A 24,081-nucleotide genomic window follows, 5' to 3' on the forward strand; every position below is an offset into this window, starting at 1 on the left:
AAGAGGAAAGGGGGCACCGAGATCGCGTGGGGGGGCACTGCGGGCAAAAAGAATGGGGGGGTTCGGCCCCGCCCTGGGTTTTTTAGGGGTTCTTGTAGGATTTATGGCGCTCCGCCATCCGGTTGTAGGGCGGGTGGCTCCGTGCTTCCGTGCCGGCCCTTTTCCACCGGAATCGTCCCGCTGCCTTTTCTAATTTAATTTAATTTTTTTTAGGGGGGGGGGAGGGGTGCCGGTTTTTCCCCGCTGCCGTTTCGCGGGGTTCGGCCGTGAGATCCGCGCTCCCGCTGCCCCCCGACCCGCTGAAGTTGAAATGGAAGCGGACGGCGAAAGGAGAAATGCCGGCTTCTCCCCCATCTTCCTCCTCCCCCCTCCCCCCCAAAAAAACCCAAAAAACAACAACAAAAAAACCCAAAACGCAGCGGAGCGCGGAGAAATGCGCACCGGGCATCGCGGGCGCTGCGCTGAGCTCCGGGCGGTGCTGCCGGTCCCGAAGGGCAGCGCCGAGTTCTACAGAACGCTCCCCAACGCCGCACGGTGCCCGGACCCGCTGCCTTCCTTCCCCCCCCCCCGGCCCGGTGGGTCCCGCAGCGCTGCGGGGTTTGCGAGATGCGGGAGGCGCTGCCGGGAAGCTGCAGGTGCTCCGTGCTGCGTTCCGGGCTCGGGTTTTTTCCCCCCTCCGTTTTAAAGAGCGCTCCTCGCTAGGCTGCAAAACGCTGAGAGGGGGTTCGGCCGGCACCGAGGGATTTGCGTTCCTCGAGGCCGCCCATGGGAAGTACGCAGCGATGAGGAGGAGGAGGAAGGTTGAAGGAAGCTGCCTTGGCCGGGGCAGGTGCTGGTGTGGCTCCGGAGCTCCGAGCTGCCGCTCCGGATCCGTGCGTTGCTGTCCGTGTGCCGGCAGGCGGCATGGGATCGTCCCTGGAGCGCGTGAGATGGGTCGGTGACTTTGTGTTGGTTTTGTATGGGGGGTCATCTCTCCTTTTGGGGGTTGGGGGGCCGCGTTCCCAAGCACGCTGTGGGTTTCTGCTCAGCAGAGGGGTGGTTGGAAGTTTGGGGTTTTAGAGTTTGGGGGTTTCTTTTGTTTTTTTGAGCCTCTCGGGTTGGTGCCTGACCCCGGAGCCGTGTCACACCTCGGGTGACAGCTGTGCCGCGTCACTGGAGAGGCCACAACCCCCACACCGGCGCTTTGCTGCGCTCCATGCCCAGCTCTTGCCGAATTTCTCCTCCCCCCCCAGCTAATGCAGGCTACGGCCTGCCCCCACCTTGCCTTTTCCCAAGAAGAGGGAATGGCGTGGAGGCCAGCGAGAGCCTCCCTCGGCTGTCATCTCCATCCGTGTGGTGGCTTTGTGCCCCGGAGGGGGGGTCCCTCCATCCCACACCTCCTTCCTGCTCCCCACCTCTCACAGTCCTCGCAGTCAGTCTTGGCTGCTGGCATGTGCTGAGACGGGGCTGCAGCATGGGGCAGTGGGGTTTGGGGCTGCGGAGGGGTTTCTGGCAGCCCCGTGTGGCTCTGACAGCTCCCCTCCCGCACAATAAGTGCCCTTTGTGCCGCTGGACACGCTGCCCTTTCTTAGGAAATGGCCCATTGTGCTGCCTGGAGGCTCCATCCGTCTGCGGGTTCCTCCCCAAGCAGGCAAACCCAACGTACCCAAAGGGGCACCTCATTCCTGCTCCCTCCTTGTGCTCACATCCCTTTCCCTGCGATGCTTGTGGCGTCCAGAGCCGCTGTCCCCAGCTGCCCCAGCACCACACCGTCACCCGGTGCACAGCGCAGGGCTGGGGCTGCACCAAACGGAGCTGAGCCCGGTGCCTTACAGCAGTGCAGGAGATGCTTTCTGCAGGCCCCACAGCGCAGCACATTCGTGGGGTGTCTGCCAGGAGCAGCCCGGCTCGCCGGCTTCCCGTGACGTCGCTCGGGATTGGGAAATGAAAGGGGCACTGTGCCTCTGCGGAATACCATTACCATTATTTATTGCTGGAATTTGTGTCTCACAGGGGAATTAATTGCTGGCTCTGTTCGTTTGGGTCTCGTTTCGCCAGCCACGCTCTGGGGGGAATGGCCTAGAAATTAAATGTCGTTTGAATATGCAAACTCGGTTCTGAATTGGTCGATCAAAGTAGGGGAAAAAATGAACTTCAGGCAGAGCTCTTCCTGGAGCTGAGCTGGAGCGTCAGAAGCATCAGCTGGCCTGAGGTCTGCGTGGGAGCAGAGGGAATGTGCACATGTACATCTGTGTGTGCACAGCGGGAGCTCAGCATCCTGCAGCCCCATGGAGTGAGCTTGGAGGTGGGTCAGGCACCGGCGTGGGCTGCCCTGGGTGGGGATCCATAGGAGCTGATGCCCGGGTGCTGCCATCCGATGGGGTTTTGGGGTGGGAGACGTCGTGGTGATGGTGTCCCTCCTCGGGGTGACACCCGGACACTTGAAATCACAGAGCTATGGCAAAGCAAGCATTGGGTGCTATGCTTTTTTAGGGTGGATGCACGGGCCCAGGCCTTTACCTCTGCTTAGCACGTTCCCCCGACTGCTCCCAGCTGTGCGTTGCATCACGGTACAGCTGCAGCATGCTGGGACCTGGCCGTGGCTCTGGGTGCCTGCTTGCCTGGTTTTCATTCCCCTTCCCAGGAACGAGCTCTGCTTTGTGCTTGGAGCTTTTCCCTGGCTGCAGGGAAGGGCTGGGGGAAGCAAGGAGAGGTCTGTATGCCAAGCAGCCGTGGCTGCTGCTCTTTTCCTCCGTGGTGATGCCCCCAGGGTTGATAGCCCCTGATAGCCCCGGAGCTCCTGCTTCCCCCTGGGAAAGCTGTTTCTTGATAAGGAGAGGCTCATTTGTGCTCTTGTTCCATCCTTTTCCACTTCTCCTGGAGAAAGCCTCCCACAGAGGCTGCACGGAGGCAATGAGACCCCAGGTGTTTGCACGGGCAGTGCCAAATGCAGAGGATGTTGCAGCCCCTGGTAGCCCAGGGATGACTGGGTGGGATTACTGCCTGCCAGCTGCAGTGATGGTAAAAGAGCTGTCCTGCTCTGGGACTTGGTTGTGCTTTAGAAGAAGGGAGCCCTGCTAGTTGTGACCATAGGAGCTCATGCTGGGTGCTTCTGGCCCCGTACCTCTGTGTGGCAGCGTGTTGGAAGGGGTTGGGGGGTGATGGAGGTGGAATGCAGCCTGAGGCAGGCTTGATGTGCTGGTGGAAGAGCTTTGAGTCTTCCAGCAAAACCCCCATGCATCCCAGGAGCATCTGTGGTCCTGGATTTACCACCAACCCCCCAAATGATGGGCAGTGGCTGAGCAACGTCCTCCCCAAGGCAGCCCCTGAGCCTGCAGTGGGGCAGCTCCCATATGGGGCTGTGGGCTGAGCCCTGCTGCTGTTCCATCGGCCTGGGTGCCTCTTCCTGAGCTGAGCTCAAAATATTTCCTACCTGCATTGTTCCCGTGCTGGGGATTAGTGCTGATTGCTCCCCATTGTCTGCAGTTCCTGCAGGAAGCCCTGTTTATCTTACCCTCTTGGCCAGGAATGCAGCCCCACGCAGGCAGCACGGATATAACTAAACTTAGAGCTGTACAATGGCCTTTAGATTTCCCAGCTCTGTGGCATCTGTCACATCTTGGCTGGTTGTGGTTTTGGGGCTTGGGATGGGGCTGGGGTTGTACGGTCACCAATTAGCAGGGCACAAGGGCACTGCATGGGGGGGTGTCTGAGCAGCCCTTCTCCTGCTTGCGGTGGCTTTGTGAGCGTGTGCTGGGCACTGAGTAGGGGGAAAGCAGTGCTCAGAGCTGGGCACGTGTTGGGGGTCATTTTGGGATGCACAGCTGTGAGCTGATGGGCTCAGTGGGGATGGTGGTGCACAGGGTGGGCAGGAGGAGCCCCTTGCTGGGGCCTGAGCTGTCCCCTGTCCCTTCATCTAGTTGGAGAGCTGCTGGCTCCTCTTGGAAATAATAAAGCACAGCAAATCGAGCAGTGAGAAACTTGGAGGAGGAGCTCCAAGGGGCTCTGAGGCTGCATGGTATCCCAGTACAGCGTGGGGAAACACATGCAAGCTGGCCAATGCTCTTTAAGAGCAATCTGTCTTAAGGATGTCCCGCAATGAAGGCTCCTTCAGCGCATGCAGGGTCTGAGGGTCCTGGGCAGCCTGGCTGGCTCCATGCTGTGCTGTTTTAGCTTGTAGCAGCTGGATGCAAACATCATCTGTGCTGGAAGATGTACAGGAACCCCAAGCTTTGCATCTGGTTCAGTAAGGGAGCTGAGCTTCCGTGGGGTGGCTGCACAGCCGTGTGTCTCTGCACCCCACACATCTCCATGCAGCATCCATCCCTGGGATGAGAGCTTGCAGCCGTGCCCTCCCCTTGTCCTTGCAGAACCAGAGCCCTCTGGCTGCTTGCGAGGCTGCAGCGCAGCTCCAGCTGCATTGCTGCTCACCGGGGGCTGTGTGCTGTGCCCCTGTGCCAGCTCTGTGTGCTGGGGTGCTCCTGCTGGGGTCTGGGCAGGTGGATTTCTTGCTGGTAGGGTCCGGTGTTTCCACCAGGCTGAGCTTTAATTAAAGTGCTGAGAAAGCCAGAGGGATTTGGCTCCCAGAGCGGCTGGGTGCGCTGGGCTGTGAAGGGGAATGGAAGAGAGTGGAGATGGCAGGAGAGCAAACGGCTCTGGGATGGGCAGTGGGGGGACATGCACAGCTCCATCTGTGCTGTGGTTGCTGGGCCTGGGTGCTTGCAGGGTCTGCACAGATCCCAAATAGCACATTATGGGGCCAGCACCTGGTGCTGGGTCTGTGCTGATCCCAAATAATGCATTATGGGGCCGGCACCTGGTGCTGGATCTCTGCTGATCCCAAATACTGCATTATGGGGCCGGCACGTGGTGCTGACTCAGAGCTGCTTGCTGAAAGGAGATGTGTTATGGGGCTGGAAAGTGTGAGAAAAGGGGAAAATCCCAAAGAAGGCACCTGTGGAAGAATGGGAGCCGTGCACAGTGGGGCTGGGCTCCTCCAACACCACCGTGTTGGTCAGTGGGTGTCGTGTGGGTCGGCGTAATGGGAAACTCCCCTTGCTGGGATGGGGGAATGAAGCGCAGCACCCACCTGAGAGGTGATGGTGCAGGGCCTGGCGTTGCTGGGAGCAGCATTTGGGGGGGGGGAGGAGGGGGATGTGCCACCAAAATTAGGGCTCATGGATGAGGCTGAGTGCCGTGGGGCTGAGGGCGGCCATGGGGCCGACTGGGGGTGCTGCTTTTCCTTATGGTTTTCTTTCCAGCTCCTTTTCCCATAGGCAACGAAAAGCGCAAAGACGACGGCTGCCCGCGTTTCCTATCCTGCTGTCACAGAGCCAATTAAGGAAAGGGTTGCCATATTTTTATAACTTCTTTTTTTTTTTTTTTTAAGACATAAGGGTGGAACAACGCGGTGTATTTTGTAAGGCTCGTTCTTGGAAGCGGCGGAGCCCTTCTGGCTGCAGTTATTTCCTTGGGGGGAGAAAAGAAAGAAGAAAAGGAACGAGGGGCGGGGGGGAATAAAAGGGAAACTCGTGGTTGATGGGCCTGGAGGGGCTGAGCTCCCCACCTGTGAGCTCTGGAGAGCTGCCCTGGAGAGGAGTGGAGGGGTTTTGCAGTGTGGAGCACAGAACAGGCCTTGGGGGTGTGCAGAGCTCCCTGGTGTGGGGAACGGGGGGACCTGGCAGAGGTGATGGGGTGCTTTAGTGATCCTCAGTGCAGTTCCCTGCTGCATCCCATGGGGCTGGTGATGCTCTGGGCTGGGCTGCGAGCTGGGGATGCTGCTGGTGAGCCAGGCTGGGTGCTGACATGGGACAGGTTGGGGTTCTGCTGTGCTTCTCCTGTCCCTGAGCTGCTGGTTTCCTTGTCTGCCTGCTGGGAAGCGGAGGGGAGGCTGCACAGAGCAGCACATGGGGATATGTGACAGCGTGCTGAGCAGCCACCACGCATGGGAAGGATGCTGCCCGTCTGCTTTTCTCTCCAGCTTCGTTTCAGGGCTGCTTTCAGGCAGTCACATCCCAGCCCAGCTGCTCGTTGCTCTCCCCTATGGCCCGGCTGACCCTTGGACACAATGCTGCGCTGTTTGTAAACCCCCGTTCCCTCCTCAAGTTGTTTTTATGTTTAGGGAGTTAATGACTATCAACAAAGCAGGTTTTAATCTGATCGGTTTTTCTTTTCCTCGTCCCGAACATCAAAGAGAACATCAAAGTGTGCAGCATGAAAGGCTCCGGAGCGCCTGATGCACGCAGGTGCAGCGCCCACTCTGCACGGCAGCACGGTCTGCAGGGCTCCCTGCTGTCTAAAGGACGAAGTCCTGGAGGAAAACAAAGGTTAATGTGTGAATGGCCAACAGGGCGAAGCAAAGAGGAGCTTTGCATCCTCCCAGCTGAGGGAGGGGGCTGCGCTCTGCCCTGAGCATCGCAGCAAAGCAGGGAGCGAGCTCCGTCTCCCAGGAGGTTTGTGGCGCCGTGGAGCCTGCAGTAAGATTGCTGCACGGTCAGAACGTTGCTTAATTAATCAGAACGTTGCTTGAGCCCCCTGAGCCGGAGCAGGGAGGAGCTGGAGCTGCGTGGGGCAGCGAGGAGGGGCAGAGTGCTGATGGTGTTTGCTGCTGGGAAGCGCTTGGAGGGCAGGCGGAGCTGTGAGTTGACAGGAGGGGTTGCAGGCAGGTGGGAGGTGCTGCTTGCTCCTGGTGAGCCGGCGTGGGGTTGCAGATCGCATCTGGGACCTGTGAGCTCCTGGGTGATGTCTGCCTTCTTTGCTGGGCTAGGGGTGAGCAAAGAGAAGGCAAGCAGTGGGTGCAGAGGGGACACAACGTGCAGCTTCTCCTGGGTAGTTTCTTCCTGAACTTGTGGACTGAATTGGAAAGCGAAAGCTGGAAGCTTTTGAGGGCTCCTGGAGGGGTGGGTTTGGGGCTCCAGGTGCAGCTTTGGGTACCAGCACTGACATCCCATGGGCAGATTCTCTCACAGGCGTCCCCCACACCACAAATTTCAGCAAGACCCCCCCCCCCATCCTGCCCTTTCTGTGCATCCTTGGCTGCAGTTTGCATTTTCCACCGTGGAGCATCCCCAGCAGCCGCAGTGCGGGGCTCCCCCAGCCTCTTCCCGCCTAATTAAACGCTGCCTCTCATTTGCAGGAGATGTTTCCGGGCTGGTGCCGAGGCTCTGCACTCACATGCTAATTCTGAGCAGGCTCCTCCAGCCGCGTGTTCCTGCACCGCAGGGAAGCAGCGGGGCTGGCTAATTGATTGCAGTTTCGCCAGCGGCACGGGCTGCTCGCCTCTAATACAGAGCAGACCCGGAGGAAGCCCACCGCCGTGCCCCTCCTCGTTAATTAGTCCTTGCTACCGCACACAGCCGTGCCGAAGCTGGAGGAAAGCATGCGGTTTCTCTTGTTAGCACCCGGCAGGCTGTTATTCTCTTCCACGTGCAAGCTTGCATTTTGGGGACACTCAGGCAGTGGCTTGAAAGGAGCTCACTGCAAGCCTGGAGCTGGTTTTCCCCCCAGCTGGAGCTGATTTGGGCATCATTGGCTTGAGGACAGCTGAGGGCTGGGAGCGTGCAGCCTGTAATTTGGCTGCTCTTCCTTCCCTGCTCCTAAAAGTGGGCAGCTGAGAGAGCTGGAAGCGTTGGACCTCGGGAACGGCTCTGCTCAGTTCCTGGGATGCAGTGCACCTCTTTCCCTTCACCGAGATGAGGAGGGGCTGTGCAGCCACCAAGGAGGGTGCTCAAGGCCTGGCTTTGCCCTTGCAAGTGTGGGAAAGCAGCACACGGCCCTGGTTGCTCTCTTTTGGCAGCATGGAATCGCGTGGTTTCTCCCATTTTTGTTTTTGGCTGCACTGCCTGAGTTGTCCTTCCTGGCTGGGGTGGAAGGTGATGGAGAGGCTCCTTGTGCTCCCAGCACATCTCCCATCCTGCAGGGTTTCCTCACGCTGGTACCAGTTGGGAGCTGGACTGGGCAGCATTGGGGTGCAAAGGATCACAGAATCACTCGGGTTGGAAGAGCCTTCTCAGACCCCCAACCCCAGCCCACCCCACCGTGCCTATCCCCACGTTCCTCAGTGTCACATCCCCATGGCTCTGGGACATCTCTGTGTGACCCACCAGCTCCCTGGGCAGTTGTGCTGTGCATCACTGCTTTTTGGGGTTTTTCCTCATCCCCAACCTGACCATCTCCTGGTGCAACTTAAGGCCATCACCCCTCATCCTATCGTAGCTATCTGGGAACAACAATGAGACCGACACCTCTGGGTGACCCCAGTGCTCCCTGGGCAGCTGTGCTGTGCATCACTGCTCTTTCGGGGCGGAATTGTTTCCTAGATAGCCACAGAGCTGTGCAGATTCAGGTGTTGTTGACCTCCCGGTGGGAAGGAGCTGCCCAGCTTTGTTTCTCACACCCAACCTCTGCTCTCCCCCCCCCCCCGGCAGGTCACAGACCAGCTCCCCGGGGTTTTGACGCTGGATTGGGATCGTTTTAACTAAAGATGGAAACACTGGAGTCCGAATTGACCTGCCCAATCTGCCTGGAGTTATTCGAAGATCCTCTGCTTCTGCCCTGCGCCCACAGCCTGTGCTTCAGCTGCGCCCACCGCATCCTGCTGTCCGGCTGCTCCTCCGGCGAGAGCATCGAGCCCCTCAGCGCCTTCCAGTGCCCCACCTGTCGCTATGTCATCTCCCTCAACCACCGCGGCCTGGAGGGCCTCAAGAGGAATGTGACGCTGCAAAACATCATCGACCGCTTCCAGAAGGCGTCGCTCAGCGGCCCCAACTCCCCCAGCGAGAGCCGCCGCGATCGGCCCTACCGCCCCAACCCCACCATGTCGGTGAGCGGCGAGAGGATCGCCTGCCAGTTCTGCGAGCAGGACCCGCCGAGGGATGCCGTCAAGACGTGCATCACCTGCGAGGTGTCCTACTGTGACCGCTGCCTGCGGGCCACGCACCCCAACAAGAAGCCCTTCACCAGCCACCGGCTGGTGGAACCCGTGCCCGACGCGCACTTCCGAGGTCTCACCTGCCTGGAGCACGAGAACGAGAAGGTGAACATGTACTGCGTGGCTGACGACCAGCTCATCTGTGCCTTATGTAAACTGGTGGGGCGGCACCGCGATCACCAAGTGGCGTCGCTCAGCGATCGCTTCGAGAAGCTCAAGGTAAGGGTAGCTGGTGGCTGGGGTGCGTTGGGGACCCGCGTGGCGTCTCTGAGGTGGGGGTTGGAGCTTTTGGGCTCCTCCAGGTTCTGCGTTTCCGGGGCTGCTTTGCTGGTGAGAGGCTCTGCTGCTCATCGGCTTCCTTGGATGTGGATGGAGAGAGTGGGGAGCGTGCCTGTGCTCAGCAAATGGCTCGGAAATAGGGGTGCTCTGTTGGCATCGCTGGCCTGAAAAAGGATGTGGCTTAGCAGGGGGTTCCCCACGGCAAAACTTCGTGCTTAGATGAGAGATGGGATGGAGCTGAAGGGATCCTCACTGCAAGAAAGACACTGAGGCACTGGAGTGTGCACAGAGAAGGGCAAGGAGCTGCGAGAGTCTGGAGCACCAGCCCTATGGGGAGTCGCAGAGGGAGCTGGGATCATTCAGTTTGAAGAAGAGGAGGCTCGGGAGCTCATGGTGCTCTCCATCTCCCCAGAAGGAGGTTGTGGTGATGTGTGGTCAGTCTCACAGTTGTTGTTCCCAGATAGCTATGATAGAATGAGAGGGGATGGCATTAAGCTGCACCAGGAGATGGTCAGGTTGGGTGTTAGGAAACACTCCAAAGAGCAGTGATGCACAGCTGCCCAGGGAGTGGTGGGGTCACCGTTCCTGGAGGTGCTCCAGAACCGTGGGGATGTGGCACCGAGGGACGTGGGGATGGGCATGGTGGGGTGGGCTGGGACTTGATGGCTTGGACTTGGTGATTTCGAGCTCTTTTCTGACCCGAATGATTTTGTGATTGAGGCAGAAGGAGGCAGAGATGGAGCTTCCCCTCTCCTGTCCCAGCACCCCAAACTGCTCCTCTGTCCTTCGGCCTCCTGCAGGACATCTGCCAGTGAGCAGTGCCACCTCCAGCGTGGCGTTGTCCCATCCTCACACCCACGAGCTGCAGAAAGGGTGGTTTTGTGGTAGTTTTCCAGCCCTCGAATCGATCCACAGCGAATCCCCGCTTCCCTGCTCACAGAGAGCAAACTTCAGGCAGCCCTCTGGGGTGCTGCAAGCTTCATTTCTATGCAGCGCCTGTGCTGGGGCTGGGTACCATGTGAGCCCATGTGGATGATGTTTGACCTATATAAAGTTAGAAATCCCTCTCTGTCCCCCACACGTTCTCTGTGAGTCTACAAAATGGCCTAAATTCTCTCTCTCTTTTTTTTAATACTGGAAAAAAACATAGCTGGTCCCATCTGGGGGTCACAACGACGAGGCTGCGCCTGCTGTTGTGTTCCAGTTGCAGCCCTTCTCCAGCACTTCTTCCTCAGCCCCTTCTCCCATAATGTTCTGGGCTTGTGCTGCCCCAGAAGTGCTTTTCTTGGCTCATTCTCTCGTTAATCCCTCAGACAACATCGATTTTTCTGCTCTCACGTTTCCTGAGGGCAGAAGAAATGCTTCCATCACTTGCAAAAATGGAGATGACTTCTTCCGCGCGCTCTGGGTTGATTAGAAAAGGGAAGAACAAAGCTTTGTCTCCAGGCATCCGTCTTCCTAGGCGGAGAGTTTCCCACGAGCTGCTTCCCAGGCAGGTTTCCCACCTGCACTTCCCAGAACCTCCCAGCTCTGTGCTGGTGACGCAGCCCCTCCATGTGCCTCACCTCCATGTCCCCCCTCTCAGCGCCAGCGCAGCGTTCCTCGCTTCAGAACATTCTTTTTCCATGAGGAAACGTCTCAATTAGCAAATTGGAAACCTTAGAAAGGAAGGTCCGTGGATGTTTGCGTGCAGTAGGACCCTGGGACAGGAGTTAAAGCCCTTTTAATATTTCCCCATCGCGTCGGCGAGCCAAGCAGGCTCATGTGAAGGCAAAAGGCCTGACGAGCTAAGCTGCTGCTCCAACCAAATCTGTGCACGTTGCCAGAACACCCCCCTTCCATGTTTAAATAACAGTCTTAAGTGATTTTGGATGAGAAAGGAAGCTCTCCTCTGCTATAAACATTCCCCTGTGCTGCTCATCCAGCATGGGTGGATTCCTTGCTCCCTGGCAGAGAAGCAGCTCTGCTGGCACGGTGCTCCGGCAGCCTCCCGTTCCCCCTTTCCCTGTCTCAGGTGGGAATTGCCCAGGTGAGGAGTGTTTGGGAATGGATGTGGGATGTGAGCATCCAACCAGGGCTGCAGGACGGCTCCAGGGTAACCCTGGTCCAGCAGAAAGTTTCCTTCCCTAAGGCAGGCTGGTGGGTCGCTGCTTTACCCCTTGCAGTGCGAGGAGGGAATGGAAGAACCGCATTTTGAAATGCAAAGCTGCATCTCTGCCTGCTCAGCCGAGCTGAGAGGGCTGAGGGTTTTGCTGCCTGCGTGAATGCCAAATGAACTGCAGTGCAAGCTCCGTCCATGCTGGCAGAAACACCTCATCTGAGCTGCACTCTGCTGGGGCCGCAGATAAATCTCCGAGTGTAACGGACTGCAAAGCATGGCAAATCAAACTGTGCTGACCGGCGCTTCTGCGTGGCTTTAAGCACGCTGACGCTCCATGGTTGGTTTTGAAACTAAGCGACGCGTGGTGGAAACTTCTTCCTTTTGTTGCTCTTTGCTCTGTAGTTGCTGCAGGGCTCTGGTTGACGCGGCGTGGCTGCAGTGTGGTCAGCAGTGCGCAGCCCCTGGCTGGGCAGCAGCTGTGCTTTTCTTGTGCTCTTCTTTGGGTGCCTCGTCCAACGCCACGGGATCGATTCTGAGCCAAGCTTTGACACCACAGTCAATCTTTGCAGCTGCCTTTACTCCTCATCTGTTCACAGCCTCAGTCTGTAGCCCTGACCGTGCTTGGGCCCGTTGCTTTTTATGGAGATGCTTGTGGTCCTCTGCCCACCTGATGCTCTGCAGCCTCACAGGAGCTGCCCTGCAGCCCGGCTGCCCGCAGCTCTCATCGTGCTGCTCCAGCTAGCAATGCCTTCCAGATTTATTATCATTATTATTATTGCATGTGTGTGATGGAAACTTGGAGCAAGTGACTGCAATTTGTCCAAAGCACCGTGCATTCTGCACATCTCCTTGGTGGGGGTTCTTTGTCGGATCCCAAAACACTGCAGTTCTGCATGCTGAAGCCAGGACTTGGGCATCTCCAAAATGCCCACGTGCCATTGAAAGGCATTTTAGGATCCACCTCTACTCCCTTTAAGGTGTGTTCTGTTTCTATTATTCCGTGCATCCCCAACTCTGCATGTTTACACCACACTGCTTGCCCAGGGCGCATTGCTTTCGGGTGCTGTTCCTGCTCCACCAGTTTGTGGAAGGCATCTCTCTGCCCTGCCTCCTCCTGCAGCTCTCCCTGCTCTGCTCCCAGCAGACGGGCAGCACTGCACACATGGGATGCTGTGAGTGGCCCAAACCTGCAGGCTCACTGCTGACATTCCCCATGGTGTGAGGGGTGGGAGCAGCCCACCTGCTCACCTCACCAGCTGTAAAATCAGCACTAGAAATGAAATTAAAAGCAGGGTTGGGGAGGTGACAGCATGCAGGATTTGCTGTGTGAGCTCTGGAGGCTCTACAGCAGAAGGAGTTTGCAGGAAAAGGGGTTTTGTGCCACTGTTTTGCTTCCCCTTCTGCCCCACTCCTTTTGCAGGAGCTGGTTTAGGGGCAGCTCTCATTGCTGCTGCTGAGATTTCTATCGATCGACTTGCTGGAAATAGCCCCAAAAAGTCAAATAAAGTAACGCTTTCATTCCTGCTCTTTGCTCCAAGAGGAGCAGTGAGCCATCTCCCACCACGCTTTGTGCTTCCAGTGCGTTTTGAGCTTGACTGAAGCTGGAGAAATGTACTGCATGAGTCCCCGTGCTGCACAGCTGGGGTGTGGGGCAGTGATGGGCAGCACAGGGCCCTTCAGAGGGCGGTGGGATGGGAGGAATGAGGGCAAGGAGCCTCTGCTTGGTGCTGAGCGTGGGGCTTCTGTGCCTGGGGCCTGAGGGACGTGCTCTCGCTTGCACGGTGTGACTCACTGAGATTGCTGCTTCATTATGATTTACCGTGCTGCCATGGGGCTAAACTGCATTTTGTGTGCGTGTGGTTTAGTTTTTTAATTTTCCTTTTCCCACATTCAGGAGCTGAGAGCAGGGTCCTTGCTGGCACTGCTGTGAGTCCTGGCAGAGCGCGGGGAGGCGTCACTGGCACAGATGCCAGCTCTGGTGCGCTGCCTGCAGCACTGGGCTGCTCACACAGAGCCAGCTTTGCTTGGGATGCTTTCCTCCAGGTCCAGGCTGGAGATGCAAAGCCTCGCAATTGGCTTTTTTTGGCATGTGAGATGCCAGAATGATTTTTTGGTGTGATGAAGATGCGGGTTTAGGGTCTCTCTTGAGCCAAATGGTCATTTCCCATTGCATCCAGCTGGGGCACCTGCATCCATGGCAGTGTGGTGTTGCTTGGATTTGCCAAAAAAACCCACGTGATGTGTGCTGCAGGCTTAGCCGTGGAGCACGGGTTCCATGAAGATGCAAAGCTTTCCTGGCTTCTTTGCCCTGCAATGGGAAAAGGGATCAGTGCATGCCCTCGTGTCTGGTGTAGCTCCTACTCTGTAGCAATGGTCACTCTTCCTCTGATCCTCCGTGGGTCAGAAGGACGTGGAATCAGCACTGCATGCTGGATGCCTTGATTTCCCTCCCAGAGATCCCATTTATGGGCAGGGGGTTGGATTTTTTTAATGAGTTATTGCGAATGAAATGAGTGAAAGAGTGGACAGGCAGTGGAATGGGAGGTGGTGGAGTCACCGACCCTGGAGGCGTTCAAGGAACGTTTGGATTTGCGTTGAGGGTTGTGGTTTAGTGAGAACTATTGGTGCTGGGTGGATGGTTGGAATGGATGATCTCGTAGGTCTTTTCCAACCTTGGTGTTTCTGTGATTAATGCTCCTTCCCTGGAAGCACTCAAAGCCAGGCTGGATGGATGGGGCTGTGAGCAATGGCAATTAGTTGTGTGGGAGCAGGATGAGAGGTGATGGCCGTGAGTTGCACCGTGCGAGGGTTGGGTTGGATGTTGGGAAATGTTTCTTTTCCAAAATAGCAGTGATGCAGCAGCACAGGGAGCGATGGGGAGGTGCTCCAGAACAGAGGGGATGTGGCACTGAGGGTGGTGGTGGTGAAGAACATGGCGGGGTGGGTTGGGGATCTGAGAGGGCTTTTCCAGCCTTAATGATTCTATGATTAATAGGCGATGGGGAAGCCCCTCTCAGGCCCCACGCACAGGCTGGGGGATATGGAACGTGCAGAATTTCCTGCTCAAAGAGGCTTTGCCAGGCGAAGATTTGTGCAGCAGAGCAGGAAGCACGTTGCATCTCCAGTTACACAACGTTTTCCCTTGGCAGAACGTTGGGTTTATGGCCTTTGGGGAATGCTTTCTTGCTCCAACCCCCAGCGTTCTTGGTGTTTGATGTGTGCCAATGGGCTTATGGGAGGAGAGCCTTGGAAAGCACGCATCCTGCTCAGGAGTAACGGGGTGGATGGCAGCCATGGCCCCCAGGTCAAGCAGCAGCCCCATGGGCTGTCCCCCCCTTTGGGTCTCAGTCCTCCTGCTGTTCTGCACAGCTCTGTCGAGTTGCTTTGCACGTGGAATGATGATCAAGCACTGCAAAAATAACGAGAGCCATAATAATGAAGGAAGGGATTTAAGTGCATGCAAAGTCCAGCATTGGCTTTGGCGGCCTCCTGTGCTGGGTGGGGGCATGATGTCTGTCAAACAGGCTTACGTGGGAGATGATGAGTTGAGCAGTTCAATTTTCTATTTCTGGATAAGGGGAATAATCTCTAATACATAATACTTCTTCCTTGCTGGAACAAGTCTGTGCCAGTCCTCGAGCTGCAGCCCTGCAGTTTTTCAAGCCAGTTTTGGTTCCCATCAGCCCTAATCTTCGTTGCATCCAGCCCTTGTCATGGGATGGAACAGCTTCTTATTTTCCTTTTGTCACCAGATTTATTAGCAGTTCAGCTGCTTTCATGCTACAGTTTTCTTTCTCACATCTCTCTGGAGGCTTCAGGCTGGAGTTCCCCGTTGCTGCTCCTCGGTTCCCGCTTAGCGCCGCTTTTCCTCTCCTGCTGCTGCTCTGCAGTCCAAACTCTTGCAGGGCAAACTTAACGCGGGCGTTTTCCTCCCCGGCACAGCACGTCTGTTTCCTGAAACAACTGCAAGCTGTTCTCATTTCAAGGCTTCTGTCTGACGGTGGCTGCAGGGGTGTGGGGCTGAGCTTCCGCTGCTTTGGTTCTGCTTGAATAGTTTTGCTTGGGAAAATGAGAGTGGTCCCACCTTCCAAAACGAAGCATGCCCAGCTGGGGGTTGCCGGGGCTTTGCCCAAAGGTGGGACAATACCCCCAGCTGGTTGATCTTGGCTGTTTTGTTGCCTTCTCCCCACAACTCACAGCACTGACCCCACGGCATCGCCCTCAGCTCTCCATTCCCGGTTCTGGTTATGGTTCCTGCCATTCCTGCCCCGCGTGGGTGCTGCTTACTATTCAGGATGTGTTTCATTCTGGGGCCTCATGAATATGCAGAGCGTTGCATTCGCTCGGCTCACTTCGTTAGGCTGGGGAAGGCACTGCTCCTGTTGGCTGCGCTCAGCCGTTCCCTGCGCATCCGCTCGCTCACAGGACGTGTCCTGGGAGTTTCAGGGTCTTTCAGCAATTTGGAGGCTGGGTGATGTGCATGGGGATTTCTCAGCAGGCTCGAAGCCACGCTCTGAGATGCTGCATATTGCTGTTGTTGTCACATTAAGCCCTTAAATAGGCTTGCAGGTGTTATTAGTGATTTTACCGTGACGCCTAACATGTCGCTTTTTGGGTTTGTTTAGAGGAAAAAACTTGTAGTGTCCTATCAGCAGAATGAGCCTTGTGTAGAAACATTTGGACCATAGCAGGGTGTGTGATGATCAAAACCCCTCTGTGCTGGGACTGGAAAAGGACCTCAGGACCATGAGGTTGGAGAGCTGCAGAGCTCCTGCTCTGATCTTTCCTGCAGGGCAGCGCTTCCAGTTCTCCCTTTCTGCACACACCTTGTTTTGGTGGTTCCGAGGAGATGGGGAAAGCAGAGCCTCTTCGGCTGGCTTCCAGGCCTACAAAATCTTGCACCCTGTTGCTTTGCAGAGCTCCTGTTTCGTGGGTGGCTACATGGGATGTCCTGGCTGCGTGGTGCGGCTGACAGCATTGAGCTGGCATATTGCTGCTCTGCAGCATGGAGCAAAATAGTCACCACAAGTGAAGAGCAGAGATGTTTCTGATCAGCTCCATCTTTATGCATTCAGATCCTTCCAGTTGCATTCCTTTAATATGGGATGTGGTCCTGCCCAAATCGTGCTCCTGGGATGGGATATCTGGTGCCATCACCGCTGTCCCATCAGCCTGGGGCAAGCAGGGCTTCCCCCACTGTGCCCTGTGGACACACACGGGGTGCTGCAGCAGCGAGGGCTGAGTTGGAGCATTAAATGCTCTTAACAATACATGATTTTTTTCCCCTCTGGGAAACCTGTTGGGAGCCCCCTGTGCTTGTATGGGCATTGCTGATTTATGGGGTGCACCCACGGGCTGTGCGCAGGAAGGCGTGTGTCCTGCACGGCGTGCCAAAGCAATAAATCCAGATTCCTTCCGTGCTGCTCGGATGGAAGGGGCTTTTGGGAACCGAACATCTGGCATCTGGAGGGGTCCAAGAGCAAACGTGCATGGGATGTCCTTTTGTGTGTGCTGTTTAATGGGGAGGTTTGGAAATAAAGGTCAGGGGCGAAAGAGAGCGCTGCGCTGCAGCCCTGCGTCCTGGGTTTGTGGTGGGGAGAGCTGAGGAGATCCAAAGTCTGATGTAATAAGCCTCAAGAAATGACCCCCGTTGGCCTCCTGGGAATGAATTCTGTCCTGTCTGTGCGCTGATGGAGGGGATGTTTTAATGAGCTTCAGGGTAGCAGGGTGAAGGGTGGCTGCAGCGCGGTGTTAACAAGACCGAAAGCTCTTTGCAATGCTTGTTGGTAAACGCTCGTCTTAAAATAACTGACCCTGAGTATTTCCATACTGCTGCAGTGCTGGGAGAGCAGGGTTGGGATTAGCAGTGGGTGGAGGCTGCTGGGTTTATTGGGTGTGAAAGAGGAGAGCTGGACCTCCTTAGGCAGCGGCTGCAGGCGGCGCTTCGGGCAGTGCTGGGGAAGCTGGAGTTCTGCAGTGGGGTCTGGAGATGCTCTATGGGGCCCATAACTCACTGAAACCCTCAGGGTGCTCCACAGGTCCCCATTTCTTTCCAGCCACGTGTAGCTTCTGCAAAAATTTCTTACCAGAAGCTTCTCACTCTTGGTTCCTCCATGGGAATCCAAGTGAGTTGGGAAACAGAGCTCAGAGATGGCACTGGGGGAACAGAGAAGCCAGGATGGAGGGTGCCTGCCCAGGGCTGTGCCTGCAGCCTGAACCACTGACAGCTGTGAGGTGAGGACAGGTGAGGAGGGGATTTCTGTGCCTATGGGATGCAGGGGTGCAGCACCATCCATCCCTTTGCACGTGGTGCTCCCAAGGCTTGGGTGAAGTTCTTTCATGGAAATAAAACCCAAAAAATACCCCAGCCAGTTGGCTAGGCATACAGCACAAGCCAGCTGGCAGGAGCAGTGCTGGACTCCCAGCATAGGGCTGGTTTCTGGGCTGGTTCCCCGCAGCTGGCTTGGGAAGCAGTCGTGCAGCTGAAATGGGTTCCCAGAGAGCAGTGCTGGCTCAGCTGTTTCCCCATGCAGTGCTTTGATCCGATGAGCAGAGGGGCTGTGAAGTCTTCACCTCCACAGAACTGGGGAGCTGGGGATCAGGGGATGCTGTTAGGGCTGCTTGTGGCTCTGGGATTTGGGTCATGCCTTGAGCAAGGACACCAGGATAGGGCTGGGCTTTGGGAGATTTGCCCTCCCCAAAGCCTCTGTTGCCTTTGGGAGACTTTTGAGCGGGGAAAGAACTCACTCATTGCCTAGATTGCTCTGTTTCACTTCTTCAGGCTGTAGGTATGAGTGCTGCTGCAGTCCCCTTTCCTTTGTGTGCCAGCTGGACGCTGCAGCCCCCAAATTGTGGCTCAGCCTCAAACCTTTCATAGAGTTGTACCATGGTTTGGCTTGGAAGGGACTGGCGCTGAGTTCGGCTCCATCCGCAGGGCAATGAGGTCTCCTGAGCTCTCAGCTGTGTGGGGAAGACCTATTGATTCCCTTGACCTGCCTTTCAGATGGAGCTGTCAGCACTGGGGCCGAACATGATGTGCTGTTAATGATTTGCTGTCTCAACTCTTTGTCTCAGCATCAGCCTGCTCACCTCTCTGGAGGTGAGGCAGAGGTCACAGCTCTGGGAGGGCACAGGGGGACAGGATGCTGTCTGCAGCTTTGGATCACTTGCCAGCTCCAGAAAACAGCAAGGAATGGCACAGAGGGGCTGTGTGGGTGATCTTTGGGGTGCTCTCCATCCACGTGTCTCCAGGCAGCATTGAACCCAGCGTTCTCATAGTGCACAGTCTCACAGCCTTTCTGTTCCTCGTGGGCTTTTGGCATTCCTGGTGCTCCCCTGACTGCATCACAGCACATCCCTCCCCAGCAGAGGAACAACTTGTGCTCGTGGGCTCATTTCTCCATAGCGGAGATGAGGCACGTGCCCTGGGGATTTGTCTGTGCACATCATGCTGCCTCTGCTTGCTAATAGAGGGCCAGCCGAGATGCCCTCACCTCCAGAGCTTGGGGTGGCACAGCCCCGTGGGGCAGCTCAGCCATGCCAGGAGGGCTGTGAGCCCATTCACCCTCCCACCTAACAGCTCTCCTTTCTCAAAGCTGCGATTTTTGTTTTTATTTTTTCATTTGACGGTGTTTCTTGTCAGCCCCAGCAGGAAACGTGTTTGGGACCAGTTGGGAAACAGAAGGGGGAAAAAAAAAAAAAGAAAAGAAATGTAGCAGAAGGTTTTTTTGTTTCTTTGATCTATTTCTTCTTATTTTTTATCCTCACAGAAGCGCAGCGAGAGGAGGAGTGCTCTCCTGCAGCGTGTTTGCTGTGCTCTGGGCAGCAGAGGATGGCACCAGCTGTGCTTTGGGGGTGAGCGTTGGTCCTAGGCAGATGTTGAGGTGTTCCAATCAGGCTTAATTAGTGCCCCACACACGTGTGTTGGTGCCACACAGCAGCTTGTGGGACAGTAAATCACTGTGCTCCTCTAGGGATGCCCCAGCATCTCACTGTTTGTCTCGATGGAAAGCTTGCAGTGTGGAGGTGGCCGCTCCTGCTCTCTCCCTTTGCTCGTGGTGTGGGATGGTTTATCCTGAAGCTGCTCTCTGTGCCATCCCATACAACCCAAACCCAACGTGCTGCTGTTGCACCCAACTGGCACAGAGCAGCTGGTGCTGCAGGATGTGCTGATGGCAATGCAAAGCAGACACAGAGTGAGGCTCTTGCTGTCCACACAGCTGCTGGCACCATCCAGAAGGGGTTTGTGACTCTGGGTTTTGCTGCTTTGGGTCTCCCCTTTGCTGCTGCACAAGCACAATTGCTCTGGAGAAGCTCCAGGTGAAGAGCTTGAGCTCTTTCTCAGCTTGTAGAGCTGCTGAGCTGAAAGCCATGACGTACCTGTGCCTTCCCAGGGGCTGTTTTGGGCACAGGCTCTCCCTCTGGGCTTTGCTTGAGCTTCAGAGCTCAGCACTCACAGCTGAAGTGCTGCATCTTCCAGCAGAAGGCATTCCTCGATGGTGGGATGGCAGTCGTTATCCTCACTCCTAGCCTGCCATCCCCTCTCCTCCCTGTTTGCATCCTGCATTCTCATGCTTTATCTTCTTACCCCCACATTTTGCCCTTTTACCCCCACGTTTCAGCCGTTCCTGCAGCTCCTTTGCAGATGCTGGCTGGAAGGCGCATCCCACGGAGAGCAATGTTTGCTGAGTGCCGGAGTGAGGAGCTTTGCAGGGCAGCACCCCACTGCCACAAGCAGTGCCTTTCTTGGTGTTTTTGGAAACATTTTTTGAATGTAGAGGTATAAGGGGACACTGCTATGCACAGGGCCAGGCCTGGAGGTGGCAACAGCTGTTGGGTTTGTGCGCTTTGGCCCCTTTCCTTTACTGCTGAAGGAGCCTCTCCCCTCAGAAGAACAAAGCACCAGCTGCAGGGAGAAAAGGGCAAAATGGGTTTTTGGGTTTCCCTTGTAAGTTATCTTTGTTTAATGCTGGGTAATCCTTCCTGGCCAGCTGAGGGCTGTGTCACACCTCCAGCATCCACCGGTGGGGGTTATTTAGCGCTCAGTGCCTGCTTCTCTGAACATTGTACCACATCTCCAGTGAAGAATCCAAATAAAATGCTAATGGCTCTGGTTTCAATGCCCGTGACAAGGCCTCTCATGGAAGATGTATGTTTGCAGACAGCCTTGCCAACACATATATTAGCGGCGTCAGAGGGAACAAAAAGTTCCCCTTTGCAAAGATGAGCTTGGTCAAGCAAGATGAGGAGACCGGGGGGGAGAAACGGAGCAGAGAAAAGGAAACCAGAGAAAGGTTTTCTCTTTGTGGAGGCCTCTGCCAGGAAGATCAATGTGGTGGTTTTGTTATTGTGTCCTCGACACCGCTGCATTTTGAAAGGAGCCTTTGGAGTCGCTTGGGAATGTGCAGGAAGGGAGCTGGGAGGGGGCAGGGAGCACACGGGCTGTGCCAGCATTGCCTTAACGTAATGCACTGCTACGTGGCTTGGGGTGGGATGTAGCATTAGGGTGCCCCGTGGCCCCCAGCCCTGATCCCCACCCGTATCCCACTGCAGTCATCCCTCTGGTTAGGATCTGCCCTGTGCTGGAGCTCCTGCACTCCCACCCCTCACGAGAGAGCTGCTTCCAGTGGGGCTTTCTGCTTGCGCTGTTGGATGGGAGAGTGCCCCGTCTTTCAGAAAGGATTTAAAAGAAAAATAAAGCCTTGATACTTTGGGGTTTTGCAGGTTTAGGGGCTGGGAACAGCCAGTGTTGGAATTCCAGTAACCACAACGTTCTGGCTCCGTCTCCACGCAGGAAGGCTATGGGTGGCCCTATGCCCTCTTCCACCCTGGGTATCCTCTGGGTCTCTGTGGACTGGGGGGCTCGTGGGTCAGCCCAGAGGACAGCAAGGGACTGGCCACCGGCACAGGCAGCTCTGGGAATCACAGCCCAGGGATGAGCAGTGATATGGATGAAGATGGGGCTGCGCTGTGCAGAACTTGGGACTGGGCTCCCTGCTGCAGGGCTCGCAGCAAACAACCAGCAGTGAGCAGGGAGCAGCACGGAGCCTTTGTTTGTTTTCTGAAGTGCTCAGTGTTTTGCAGCCAGCCTCGTGACCGGCCCAGCTCTGACTCACAGCTTGGCACCCGCTGCATCCGCACGCTGTCTGCCCGTCCATCCACTGCAAGCAAAGCGTGAGCTTTAGGGCTGCGGTGCTGTGCTCCCCTCTCTGTCCTGCTCTGGTTTTGCAAAGGAAGCGTTCCCTGGATTGCAGCGATCTGCAGCTTGCTAGAGATCAACTCTAGGAGCAGTTAAGTTTGCAGAGGGCGATGCTGCGGGATGCAGGAGGAGCGCAGCGCTGTGATTTGCATTCTGCCCAGCGCAGCTACGTGTCAGCTCAGCAAAAACAAAGGGAGGTGCTGTCATTTGCTTTCTATTCATTTCCACCCAGGCCTGGTTTTCATTGAAACGATAGGAGCCAAGCGGCGCTGGAAAAACATCGCTCTTGAAGCTGCCGACTCGCCAAGCAATAAAAAAAAGAAGTCTGTTTTTGAGCTGGTGTGTCCTGCAGAACAAGCAGGGCGTGCTCCGTGCCGTGCTGCCTGCAGCAGAGCACTGCAGCACGCTCAGCAGCTGCAGCTCAGGGCTGCGCTAACCCTGCCGTGCCATCCCAGCAGAACGCTTGGGAATGAGCTGGAGGAAGGCAGAGGTGATTGCTTTGCAAAGAGAGGGAGACAGAAGTCGGGTTTCTAAAGGAAATAACCAAGATTTTGAGGGCAGTGCATAGGGCAGGTGTGAGCAGCCTGAGCACCGGCCCTGGTGATGCCCACCCTCACATCCCATGCGTTGTGTGGGGAGTTTGTGGGGTTTTTTTTTGTTGGGTTTAGCGTTTCGTTGGCTTTTGCAGCCTTGAAACAACAACAAAAAAGCAGCAGAGGGAAAAGGCGTGCAAAAGGCACAGGGTTCTGCTGCTGCTCTGTCTGCACAAGGAGTTAAAGAAGTCAGTTTGCCCCGAGGCTGAGTTTGTGCTGTGAGTCTATCTCAACATCTCCCTCTCCGGTTTAACAGTCTCGCTGCGGAGCGGAGCGTAAGCAACAGATCAGCCAAAATCAGCCCATCCTGCTCGGCGCCTTGTCTGCTTCCAAGAGAAACTCGAGGGTTCTCCTCCTCCTTTGCAAGCAGCAGGACAGGAGCTGCTGCTGGCTTTCCCATGGCTGTGGCCCCAGCAACCAGGTGCTGGGTGGAGGCTGGAGCATCCCCACAAGCACGCTGCTGGAGCATCCCCAAGCCAGTGCAGCTGGAGCACTCCTGCTGGAGAGGGATAGAGCGCACGGTGAATCCCCCAAGAATCCTGACTGTGACTTTCAAGCACTGGGGAGGTGGAAAAGTTTCCGTGTGCAGCTCACAAGGAGGAATTTGGGCTGCGTTGCTCCTTCCTTGGTGAATGCCTGATGTCGTGGCTGCGCGGTGAAGCAGAGCAGTGAAAACGCTTCCCTGTAAGCACTTACAGCACGTCTCACTGTTTGTCTTCAGGTTATTAAAAGAGAAGGCAGTTGGCTCTGTTTCCTTCCAACGAGCTGTTCAATAGAGCGATTTAAATCTAAAGCAAACACAACTGTGAGGGCTGAGCGGTGACAGAGGCTCTGAGAACATCTCAGCCACCCTCGGGGTGTTGGAGCACGCTGAGATTGGGGGCTGCGCTGCTCAGCGCTGGGTTTGCCATGCAGCCTTACTGCCCTGGGCTCTGGCTCTGCTGCAGCACTGCTGGAGGGAGCGAGGCTCCAATGCAACAGGCTCTGGGGTGTGAGGGGAGGATGGTGCGTGGGTAAGGTGGTGCATGGAAGAGTTTGGCGCGAGGGGAGTTGTCTCAGGTGCAAAGGAAGGACAGCGCTGGTGGAGGATGGTGCGTGGAGGAGATGGGATGTGGAGTTCTCTCCAGTGCGTGGGGAGGACTCTGCAAGGGGAGGACAGTGCGTGGAGAAGACAGCGTTTGGAGCAAACTGTGCTTGGAACCCTCTGCAGTGCGTGGGGCACGGGGAGAATGGTGCAAGGAGAGGGCAGTGCATGGGGAGGACAATTCAAAGGGAGGATGGTGCATGGATAGAGCAAGGGGAGTTCTCTTCAGTGCAAGGGGAAGAGGGTGTGTGGAAAGGGCGTTGCTGGAAAGGATGGAGCACAGAAAGGATGGTGCACAGAATGGATGGAGCACGGAAAGGATGGAGCACGGAAAGGATGGAGCATGGAAAGGATGGAGCACAGAAAGGATGGAGCACAGAAAGGATGGAGCATGGAAAGGATGGAGCACGGAAAGGATGGAGCACAGAAAGGATGGAGCACAGAAAGGATGGAGCATGGAAAGGATGGAGCATGGAAAGGATGGAGCACGGAAAGGATGGAGCACGGAAAGGATGGAGCACAGAAAGGATGGTGCACAGAAAGGATGGAGCACAGAAAGGATGGTGCACGGAAAGGATGGAGCATGGAAAGGATGGAGCACAGAAAGGATGGAGCACAGAAAGGATGGAGCATGGAAAGGATGGAGCACAGAAAGGATGGAGCACGGAAAGGATGGAGCACAGAAAGGATGGTGCACAGAATGGATGGAGCACGGAAAGGATGGAGCACAGAAAGGATGGAGCACAGAAAGGATGGAGCACAGAAAGGATGGTGCACAGAATGGATGGTGCACAGAAAGGATGGTGCACAGAAAGGATGGTGCACAGAATGGATGGTGCACAGAAGGGATGGAGCACAGAATGGATGGAGCACAGAAAGGATGGTGCACGGAAAGGATGGAGCACGGAAAGGATGGAG

At 56.1% G+C, this 24,081-nt stretch overlaps 1 protein-coding gene across 2 annotated transcripts in view; it reads left to right on the plus strand.

The window, feature by feature from the left end:
* Nucleotides 1-24,081, plus strand: part of MID2 (midline 2) — a 52,110-nt gene that overhangs the window by 112 nt on the left and 27,917 nt on the right. Inside the window, exons 1-2 of one of the 2 annotated variants that reach the window (XM_052673060.1) lie at nucleotides 731-933; nucleotides 8,406-9,127. In XM_052673060.1, the coding sequence (XP_052529020.1) occupies nucleotides 8,462-9,127 (666 nt within the window). In that variant the 5' untranslated portion in view covers nucleotides 731-933; nucleotides 8,406-8,461. Of the gene's footprint in view, nucleotides 1-730; nucleotides 934-8,405; nucleotides 9,128-24,081 lie in introns of those variants that run through there. The other variant, XM_052673061.1, reaches the window with a different exon arrangement.

Source organism: Tympanuchus pallidicinctus, unplaced genomic scaffold, assembly GCF_026119805.1.
Source record: "Tympanuchus pallidicinctus isolate F22 unplaced genomic scaffold, pur_lepc_1.0 scaffold13, whole genome shotgun sequence".
NCBI lineage: Eukaryota > Metazoa > Chordata > Aves > Galliformes > Phasianidae > Tympanuchus > Tympanuchus pallidicinctus.